The 11262-nt window shown below is 45.7% G+C and overlaps 1 protein-coding gene across 1 annotated transcript; it reads left to right on the top strand.

Annotated features, from left to right (window-relative positions):
• The first annotated feature begins 459 nt into the window (after positions 1-459).
• LOC148532345 (hemoglobin heart muscle subunit alpha-type-like) lies at positions 460-10114 on the top strand. The gene is made up of 3 exons (XM_088467955.1): positions 460-628; positions 7525-7729; positions 9814-10114. The coding sequence occupies exons 1-3, from the start codon at positions 534-536 to the stop codon at positions 9922-9924; spliced, it is 411 nt and encodes a 136-aa protein (XP_088324081.1). The 5' UTR covers positions 460-533; the 3' UTR covers positions 9925-10114.
• The last annotated feature ends 1148 nt before the right edge of the window (positions 10115-11262 follow it).

An 11262-nucleotide genomic window follows, 5' to 3' on the forward strand; every position in this document is an offset into this window, starting at 1 on the left:
TTTTCATGCACAGGATAAATGTGGCACATGCTGGGTGTCATTATATTACTCAGTCTCACATGCTGCTAAATATAAGTGACACTTATCAGCACATAGCACAAGAGATGTTTAATGTATACAATAAACCAGCCACGGGTGCAATAAGTGTAACATCATCAGGCACCACCAGCAGGCCATGCTTTCAGGATTTCTGCATGTGGAAACAGGTGGGATAATTACTGACCCAGTATAATAGATCAACTCCCCTGTTCATCATTAAATAAATTCTGAAAACATAACCTGTCAATGGCACTTGAGGACTGGAGTTGTGATCCCCTGATGTAATCACTAGTCTCAGGCTCCAGTCCTAGGATTGTCAGACAGGCCAGGTATTAGGGTGATCCTGCATGAGCACAGGTGTGTCAGTCACATGGTCCCCTAATGACCCATGTGTGCCTATATAAAGGTGCTCCTAGAGCCCTAGTTATTAGTGCAGGCTGAGCTCTGTATTCTGTGGGCACTGAGCTAAGGAAGAGAGGTCACCAGGTAACAGGATGGCTCTGTCAGACAGTGAGAAGGCTGCTATGGACTCTCTGTTTGAGAAGGTTGCCCTTAAATCTGAGGAGTTGGGGTGTGAGGTTATGGACAGGTGAGATGTCTATAGGGTTCTGTGTCCTGGTTTTTAAGCACAGTTCCTCTTCTTCCAGCTTTTTTTTTTTTTTTGTAATTATCCTTATGTACCCTGGGGGCACTATATAAGTGGCACTACATAAGGTTGGTATTGATGTCAGGGACTCTGCAATGTATTACATAAAATGTTCTTTATCCGGAACACTGTCAGACAGAAACCTGTCAGCCAGAGAATAAGGACATATTGCTCCCTGAGCTGTAGGTATAACCCATCACCAGCTCCTGCAGGCATATGGTGTCAGTCTCGGTATACATTGTGTCCATGTGGTGGGATCTGTCTCTATGGGCAATAACTGGCACCTGCACTCAGTAATCTGGGCATGTTGTACAAGTTGACAGTGCACTGAAGTAACTGTATGGTGATGGGGCTGCAGGAATGTTAAATTATATTGAGTTCTTTAGTTTCTAAAATCCCAACTTTTGTAAAGAAGGGAAACCTATATGGGTTAACTAAAGACTATGGTGCATGTGGCCTGTAAACTCCTGATATGGTAAATTATTGCCTGTATTATGTTGTAAACTGCTCTTTGGGCAGGACAATCTGCACTATCCTCAGTGCTATGTGTATGGAATGTCCTGTATCCTCATATATTGTACAGCATGTCAGAGGGGAAGCAATCGGGAAGCCGGCAGCCGGCTTCACGACTGTCTTCACCTGGCATGGGTGAAATGCCGGGCGTCTAGATGTAGACGCCCGCATTTCCCCGACGCCGGAAGACCGGCATCACAATCGTAGTGATGCCGGGCGCCGCGAGTGGACAGCCGCGGGGGGGAGGGTTAGGTTTAGGGCTCCTGGGGGGGACTTAGGGCTAGGCACCCCCCCGGGAGGGTTAGGGTTAGGCACCCGCGGGGGGGACTTGGGGTTTAGGCAGCGGGGAAGTTGGGGTTAGGCACCCCTAAGGAGCGTTAGGTTAGTCTATACTTACCTATCCACGATCGGGATTTCCAGCGCTGTCGGGCTTCCGCTGCTTCGCACTCTGCTCCTGTCGGGCTGACGGGAATCGAACCGCCGGCCGCATGGTATATCGTACCCACTCGTGTCAGAGGGAGGGTGCTGTATAATAGGATGTCTCTTCCCTTAGCCACAGTGTGGCTCTCATGGCTGGCAGAAGTGGGGTTACTAGGTACGTGCACCTGCATAGTGTCCTGACACCTCCATCACCTGCAGCAGGTGTTCTGTTACCTGCACACTGCTGTAATGATGACTGGAATACTGGGACCTATAACAGATCAGTGTTTATTACCTGGCAATGTTGGTGCAGAAAATCACTTACAGTAACCATAGTCTTGCCCATGACCATTTCAGCACAACAGTTGTGGTGTATTTAAGGTTCCTCCCCTCCATTTACTAGAATAAATTAACTCATCTGTGCCCAGTTTAAACAAATCCGAATGAACTGCTGTAGGTACTCAAAGATGGAGTTGTAAACACCTGATGTGATCACTAGTCTTGGGTTCCATTCTTGGAGTTCTCAGGCCAGGTTAGATGGATAACCTGCAAGAGCACAGACGTTGGTCAAATGATCCCCCTAATGACCCATCTGTGTCAACATAAACTTGTTCTAGGTTACCAGATAACAGGATGGGCCTGTCAAGCAGTGACATGGATGAGAAGATTGCTGCTAAATTTTATGCTGGGCATATACTATACAATTATCTGGCTGGCTGGAATGAAAATCTGGTAGTGTACAGTTTCAGTCTGTCCTCAGGGCCCCAAACAGTACGTTTTCCAGGTCTCTGCACAAAATCAAGTGAGATAATTATCTACACCTGTCAATCTTTTAAAATGTGTCTGAGTAACGAATATACCTGTACGCTTAATGGGTGACCTGTAAAATGTGACCTATGTGGGGTCCTGAGGACTGGGTTTAAGAGCATCTGGTGTATGGGATCAAATTGACAATTTACTCATGAACACTGGGGGGAAAAAGACAAATGGTTCAATCAAACATGTTTAACCAATTTGAACAATTGTTTTTGTCCCTTCTCATGTATTTGGAATAGGGGTGTGCACTGGCCACTTTTTGTGTTTTGGTTTTGGATCTGGATCTTTCTTCGTGTTTTGGATCTGGATTGGTTTTGCCAAAACCACCATTCCGTGTTTTGGGTTCTGGGTTTTGGATCTGTATTTTTTTAACAGCTAAAATCACAGAATTTGTTGGTTTTTCTGCTCCTTTGCTATTATTAACCTCAATAACCTTAATTTCCACTCATTTCCAGTCTATTCTGAACACCTCACACCTCACAATAGTGTTTTTATGTCCAAAAGGTTGAACCGAGGTAGCTGGATGACTATGCTAAGAGATACGAGTGGGCGGCACAAACACATAACCCATCTAGGAGTGACACTGCAGTGGCAGACAGGATGGCAGTTTGAAAAACTAGGCCCCAAACTGTACATAATGCAAAGAAAAAAGAGGTGCAAGATGGAATTGTCCTTGGGCCCTCCCACCCACCCTTATGTTGTATAAACAGGACATGCACACTTTAACAAAGCAATCATTTCAGCGCCAGGGTCTGCCACACAGCTGTGGCTGAAATGATTGGTTCGTTTGGGCCCCCACAAAACAAGCTGGCAATTAATCTGTCCCTGCACAAACTGGCTCTACGGAGGCAAGATGTTGTCCTCATCCACCGATTCCTCACCCTCTTCAGTGTTGTGTACATCCTCAGAGTATTAACTCGTCACCACTGGAATCCACCACCACAGGTCCCTCTGTACGTTCTGGAGGCTGGTCTCCCTGGAAGAGTTGATAATTCATTTTATGAACATCATCTTCTCCATTTTGTGGAAGCAACCTCCTATGCCTTTCGCTGACAAGGTTCCCGGCTGCACTAAACACTCTTTCGGAGTACACACTGGAGGGGGAGCAACTCAGGTAAAATAGAGCCAGTTTGTACAGGGGCCTCCAAATTGCCTCTTTTTCCTGCCAGTACAGGTATGGACTGACTGTCTGACATGCCTACTTGGATGCTGTCACTGATGTAATCCTCCACCATACTGTCAATGGTGACAGTATCATATGTTGTGACAGTAGACATGTCAGAAATTGTTGCCAGGTCCTTCAGTCCGGACCAGATGTACAAACTTGGTCCTGCCTACCCTGCATCACCGCCAGCAGGTTGCTTAGGATACCTAAGTTTTTTCCTGGCAGCCCCAGTTGCGGGAGAAAATGAAGAAGGAGCTGTTGACGTGTCACGTTCTGCTGACAGTGTTTTAACCAGCAGGTCTTTGCACCTCTGCAGGCTTGTGTCAGCCGGAAAGAGACACACCACATCGGCTTTAAACCTAGGATCGAGCACGGTGGCCAAAATGTAGTGGTCTGATTTCAACAGATTGACCACCCTGGAATCCTGGCAAAGCGAATGAAGGGCTTCATCCACAAGTCCCACATGCCAAGCGGAATCGCTCCATCTTAGCTCCTCCTTCACTTTCTCCAGCTGCTTCTGCAAAAGCCTGATGAGGGGAATGACCTGACTCAAGCTAGCAGTGTCTGAACTGACTTCACGTGTGGCAAATTCGAAGGGCTGGAGAACCTTGCACAACACGGAAATCATTCTCCACTGTGCTTGAGTCAGGTGCATACCCCCTCCTTTGCCTATGTCATAGGTGGATGTATAGGCTTGAATTGCCTTTTTCTGCGCCTCCATCCTCTGAAGCATATAGAGGGTTGAGTTCCACCGCGTCACAACCTCTTGCTTCAGGTGATGGCAGGGCAGGTTCAAGAGTGTTTGCTGGCGCTCCAGTCTTCGGCACACAGTCGTGAATGGCGAAAGTGGCCAGAAATTTTTCGGGCCACACAGAACGTCTTCTGCACGCCCCTGTCGCTTTTCAGAAAATTCTGCACCACCAAGTTTATTGTGTGAGCAAAACATGGGACCTGCTGGAATTTGCCCAGATGTAATGCCCGCACAATATTGGTGGCGTTGTCAGATATCACAAATCCCCAGGAGAGTAAGTGGGGTAAGCCACTGGGCGATGATTTCCCTCAGTTTCTCTAAGAGGTTGTCGGCGGTGTGCCTCTTACTGAAACCGGTGATACACAGTGTAGCCTTCCTTGGAACGAGCTGGCGTTTCTGAGATGCTGATACTGGTGACGTTGCTGCGTAAGGTGATACATCTACCCAGTGGGCTGTCAGTCATATAGTCCTTAGTCTGCCCTGTTCCACTTGTCCACATGTCCGTGGTTACATTGGGTACAACGGCATTTTTCAGGACACTGAGGACACTTTTTCTGACGTTTCTGTACAGTCTCGGTATCGCCTGCCTAGTGAAGTGGAATCTAGACGGGATTTGGAACCGGGGACACACTACCTCCATCAATTGTCTAAATCCCACTGCACTAATGGCGGATACCGGACACACGTCTAACACCAACATAGCAGTCAAGGCCTCAGTTATACGTTTTGCTTCAGGATGACTGCTGTCGTACTTCATCCTCCTCGCTAGGGACTGTTGGAGGGTCAATTGTTTAGTAAAAGTAGTGGTGTTCCTACTTCCTCTCTGGGATGATGAACGACTCCCAGCAGCAGCAACAGCAGCAGCGGCAGCAGGAGGCGTAGCAATGCAGGATCCTCCGGAGGAATCCCAGATAGGTGAGTCAGTCATGCCAGTGACATGGCCTGCAGGACTACTTCCAATCCTGACTAAGGAGGAAATTGACGAGGAGGGAGTTGATGGTGTGGTTTGCAGGCGCTTGGATACAACCGGACAACGGGATTTAGGTGTCCCTGGACTGCTTACGGTCTTTGCCAAAGTTTCTGAACTTGACAGTAACTTTTTATGAACGCGCTGTAGGTGCCGTATAAGGGAGGATGTTCCTAGGTGGTTAACGTCCCTACCCCTACTTATTTCACCTTTACATATGGTACATATGGCAAGACAGTTGTTGTCCGGATTTGGATAGAAATATTGCCAGACCAAAGAGGTGGAATGTTTGGTCTTCTGCCGAGGCATGACCGTGATGGGCTTTTTCATCCCACGGACAACAACTGTCTCCCCCGGAGCCTGATTTAAACAAACCACATCACCATCAGAATCCTCCTCGCCAACTTCCTCCTCAGCGCCAGCTACCCCAGTATCCTCATCATGTTGTACTTCAACAGTGACATCTTCAATTTGCATATCAGCAAGTGGACTGTGGGTGCTCCTTTCAGCACTTGCAGGGGGCGTGCAAATGGTGGAAAGAGCCACCTCTTCCCGTCCAGTGCTGGGAAGGTCAGGCATCGCAACCACCACCACACTTGGACTCTCCTTGGGGATTTGTGATATCTTATTAGAAAGCACAGTTCTTCGCTGTGCTTTTGCCAGCTTAACTCTTTTGATTTTTTTTTTTTAGTGGGAGGAGGGCTTCCATCATCATGTGAAGCTGAACCACTAGTCATGAACATGGGGAAAGACCTTAGCCATTCTTTGCTACTCCGTGTCGTAAATGGCATATTGGCAAGTTTACGTTTCTCTTCAGCTGATTTAAATATTTTTTTCAAGGTCATTTTCTTGAACTTTGTCATTTGGGATTGTATGTGCCCTCTACTATGATATTGGGCATCTGCCTTGGCAGACGACGTTGATGGCATGTTATCGCCTATGTCATGACTAGTGGCAGCAGCTTCAGCACTAGGAGGAAGTGGTTCTTGATCTTTCCCTATTTTATTTTTATCGGAGAAAGTTTGGTCCTCTATTTATGTTATTTTGCAATATACGTGCAGCTAAGGCGCACACAAACACAGAAAATAATTTTTTATTTTTGTTGGAGACTAGTGCACTTTGTGGGTTACACCACCCTTTAAGAAATGAGCCAGCTGGCCCTTTACTTATGGGACACAGGCGCACGCTTGGCGCTGCTCCTTTGTTGATGCACGTGCAGCCAAAGTGCACACAATTCACCAAACAAAATAAAACATTTTTTATTTTGTTTGGAGTGTACTTTGGGGGTTACAGCACCCTTTAACGGACAAGCCAGCCGGCCCTTTACTTATGACACAGGCGCAAGCTTGGCACTACTTTGTGAATTGTGTGAACAGTAGCCGCACGTACATCAACAAACACAGAAAATATTTTATTTTTTTTTGCACTTGGGGGGAGCACCCCTGATGGGCAGAGCACCCCCTGGACAACACTACAGCACCCCTTTAGGACTGGGACTCTGCACAGGACTTTGGAGTGGACACAGCCCCTTTGGACAACAGCAGCACAGCACTACACTACACAGCCCAGCCAGCCCTAACTCCCACCCTCCCTCTTCACTGTCCACAGCCGAGTGAGAAAATGGCGCAGACGCGGGTACCTTTATATAGGATCCAAAACCCGCGAGACCCGGAAGGCGGGATGATGACGTTTTGCCTGGATTTCAGATCCAAGTCAGGCAGGAAAAGTCGAGCCTGACTCTGATCGGGGGGGGGTTCGGATTTCAGAAATCCGAACCCGCTCACCCCTAATTTGGAACCATATGTTTGAATCTCATTTGCTCCCATACAATACCAGGTTTTCATTCCAACCAAATTGTATAGTGTATGCCCAGCATAAGAATTATGGTGTGAGGCTATGGACATGTGAGCCCCCTATAGTGCTGTCATGGTTTCCCACTTCTCTAGCTGTAATCTGTAACTGACATCCCTTCTATTCCCATGATCGGGCATCTAGTGCTAACAATACAGTAACTGATAATTGGTTACTGCTGTGCTTTTATTTTAATGACTATGTAGCCATGTATCACCTAGAAGTATTGTCTGTTATGTGCAAATACTAACTGTAGGGGAGATGGACTAATCAAAGATCCTGGGACACTTTGGCCTATAAATTTTACGTTCTGGCTTTATGTAACCTCTACAATGTAACTACTGATCTTCTCTCAGACTCTTCCAGAACCACCCTGAGACCAAGTCCCATTTTGGTGACAATGACCTGAGTCCTGGCTCCAAGTATCTACACACCCAGGGAGGGAAGATCATTGGTGCCTGTGTAGAAGCTGTGAAGAACCTGGGAGACCTTGTAGGGAGCCTGTCCAGCCTCCGAGACATGCACACAAACAAGCTGAAACTGACTGTAGATACAATCAAGGTGAGCTGGTGACCTGTATAATATGCAAAGGAACCTTACCTGTATAGGAAGCCTGATAGATGTGATTACCAGGTCTCTGCTACAGATTCCTATACTTATTACTGCTCAGCACGGCTTGGGGTTCTCTAGTTAATATACTATAGAAATTGATGCCTACAATACCAAACTTTTGAGAGCTGCACATAGCCTACTGATTTCTCAAATACATCACAAGGGAGTTACTAACATGTGCCTCTGTGGCTGATGTAACCCAGTTACATGGCTGCAGATTATCACAAAGATAGAATGGTGCCACCAGAACTTGCATAAAGCACATATGTCCCATATGTTGGTCAACCCTCTCTCAATATCTCAATATACAGACCTCAATCAACTTAGTGGACTTTAGCTGCCAGTTGGAATGTACAAGTACTCTTCCTATTAGCCTGCAGCACTCAGCCCTTCAACTTGCTATTATAGCTACTAACATGTCCCTCAGGCAGCTGGTGGACTTGGGTAATTGTCCTACATGTTTTCTGTAACTCTTATGACCCAATATACAGCGTCCCTAGATGCCATCATAAGTTACATGATGTCATAAGATGCTATGCCCAACTGGTTAGTGGTACTTCTAACTGATTAAGGGGCATATGTATCAAAGCTTGATGTGAGATATATACAAAAAGCTTCTAACTTGCGTTTTGCAGGCTATGTTTAAGAAATGATATTTTTGAGATTATTGGTTGGTGATAGATATTTCACAATTTTATCTCAGATCAAGCTTTGATTTGCCCCTAAAATTTAAAGTCCAAACTTAATGCTCTGTAACCATTTTGCATCCACCAGGATGTATTGTAGTTCTGTACTAATTTCACAATTTAGGCGGCAAAGTTCTAATTGGAACCACAGATGACAGTCCAAATTATTATCAATGAAGATCTTTAGAATTTGGCCCCAGTAGTGTACACCATCTGATGTAAATTTCTTTAGGACCATGGAGTCTGTCTCCTAAAGATCAGTTTGCATCTGAGTGGGTACCATATGTAACCTGTTACTGAGTAAGTGGCTAAACCTTGTGATCGAGGGGCTTATTCATCAACACTAAAATTTTTAAGGACATTTTCCTTAATGTTTTAGTACTCATGAACACACTTGGCACAGGAGATCACTGATATCTCCTTACCAAGTCCCCCTTGGTTAATTTCCACACTCCCCATACATTAGTATGGGGATATGGAAATTATGGTATTCAAATTCTGAAAGATTATGTATTTTTGGAATTGATGGTGTTACTATTCGCCACTGCTTCCAGCTGGGCAGGTCCCCCGGCGTCTCCCTCCGGCACTCTGGTCTCTCCTCAGGCTCCGTATGCTATGCTGTCACATATTCTCCCAGCAGAACACAGTACTGTTTAGAATAAAAAAAAAAAAAAAAAAAAATTATATAATTATAATTATTATTTTTTTTTTTTTATTCTAAACAGTACTGTGTTCTGCTGGGAGAATACGTGACAGCATAGACTAAGTCGGAGGCTGCTGGAGGGGGGGTTGCAAACTTACAGCATCTGTAGGTAGTGCTGCAGATGTGCTGGTTTTACAGATGTAGCAGCGCATGCACAGCACTGATTCCAGCAGTGGTAAGTTAGTGTAGGTCAAGATAACTATCTATTTCCCGAAAAGCTGTCGTCTCAAAAATGACAGCTTTTTGGAATAGATAGTTATGGAGAGGAGGAATGATTAATTCCTCTGGTAATTAGGTGGAACTCCATGCAAGTTCTACACCTAATTACCTCCAGAGAAACTCTGTATTATGAATAGGCCCCCATGTCTTCAATTAAACTGAGTCTAGTTTTAGACCAGCTTGTCCAGGCCTCATTGTAGGGGTTCAGCAGAGGTAGATCAAAAATGGACAATCTGAGTAGACTTGTCAGAGCATAGAGACTAACTCTACAATATATTTGCATTAGACTTCTACCAACATAGGTAACTGGTTGACTAGAACATAGGACTCTCCTACACAACAGAATCTTGCGCACTATTTGTGTGCAGCACAATGTTCATGGATTGCTTTATACTAAATGGAGCTAATACTGTTCTTCTCCCCAGCTGATGTGTGACTGCCTCCTAGAGGTCATTGTCAAACACTTCCCTGATGCAGACCGGGCGGCCTGTGACAAGTTCCTCAGTGCAGTTGCTGCCAACCTGATCTCCAGCTAGAGGGAAGAGGAGGAATGGTCTGCTGTATCCAGAATGTGAGGTCTTCAATAACATGGCTCCTGTCACCTTGGTGTCTAACCACCTGCATGAAGACTAACACAATGCTGAGCATTTTTTGATCATGTGTTGTAATGAAATGGGTACATACTGTATGTCCTGTTATTAAATTAAAAAAAAGTCCTAAGCTGTGGACCTTTTCTTGTGGTTTTGCTTTAGGCAGAGCTATACATCAGTGACACAGATAATTTGTTTTGGGTAAAGTGACCAGATCATGTCTAGGTTTATAATGGAGGATTAGCATAGACAGACTCCTGCATATACTGGTGTTTATCGTTCTGAGACCACTCTATATGAGTGAGAATCTACTGATAAGCATGGGGAAATGCCACTCACTGGTTGACGTGATCCTAATAGTTACCAAAAAAAAAAAAAAAAACACTTCATAGTTATCAGATCTTAGACTCTATAATTTATCGTCCTTATTTCTGGTGATAAGAAATCATGTAGTGCTCAAATGCATCAAAATTCACATGCAGGGACAGTTTCTATGTTATTGATGTGAAGCTACTGCACATGTGCGGTCTGTAAGCTGGTCAGCCACTGCCGGGGAGGGTTCTGGTCTAACCCTATGCCAGTTTTTTGCATAATGTAGCCCATAGGCTGCCGTAGCTAATGGCATTCCTACCAGGGCCAAGGTTTGTAAGTCTGACCGCTTCCCAATGCCTATAGAAACTTATGGGGGCTGGAGCTGTCAGAACTGGAGGGACTACAGCTGATAAGGAGACAATGCTGTGGCTCCTCCATGGTACATCTGGGTGCTGCAAGATATTCTGTATCAAAAACGTGCCCCCCTCAAACCTGAAGTGTACATATGCTCCCTCTTCTGTTTTCTATATTGTGCCCCCATCTCAAGTTTTCAGATTCCCTTCATCTCTTGCATTGCATTCTTCCCCTCTTTGTTCTTTGGCTGTGACCTGTCTTAGATTGTCCCCTGACCTCTATGCCTTGTTCTGCCCGCTCACAATAAGCTTCCTCTATCCTCACTGCTGTGCCTCTCCTCCAGGTACAGTACCATCAGTGTCTCAGCCGTACCATTGCCTGATGTCCTGTACTGCTGCTGGGGATTACATGGCCAGTGAGTGGGGACTGTCAGAATGTGGGGAGGGTGCCTAGCTATGGCTGGCCATGTAGAAGGGGTTGGGGACTTATCCTAGAGTCCACCACCTAGCACTAGATGGTGCAACTCAGGCCAGAATTACTATCTCCCCTTTTATAGGGGGACAGTCACCTGCATATGTTGAAAATAAGGTGGTATGGCTGCTGGCCTGTACAACCTTA

Source organism: Taudactylus pleione, unplaced genomic scaffold (genome assembly GCF_031769625.1).
Source record: "Taudactylus pleione unplaced genomic scaffold, aTauple2 ptg000079l, whole genome shotgun sequence".
NCBI classification, from domain to species: Eukaryota; Metazoa; Chordata; class Amphibia; order Anura; family Myobatrachidae; genus Taudactylus; species Taudactylus pleione.

Bases quoted from the DNA above. Each gene is read 5' to 3' on its own strand.
- LOC148532345 (XM_088467955.1), top strand. From the start codon at position 534: ATGGCTCTGTCAGACAGTGAGAAGGCTGCTATGGACTCTCTGTTTGAG. The intron at 629-7,524 runs GTGAGATGTCTA...ATCTTCTCTCAG, and splicing joins GGGTGTGAGGTTATGGACAG to ACTCTTCCAGAACCACCCTG. The intron at 7,730-9,813 runs GTGAGCTGGTGA...TCTTCTCCCCAG, and splicing joins TGACTGTAGATACAATCAAG to CTGATGTGTGACTGCCTCCT.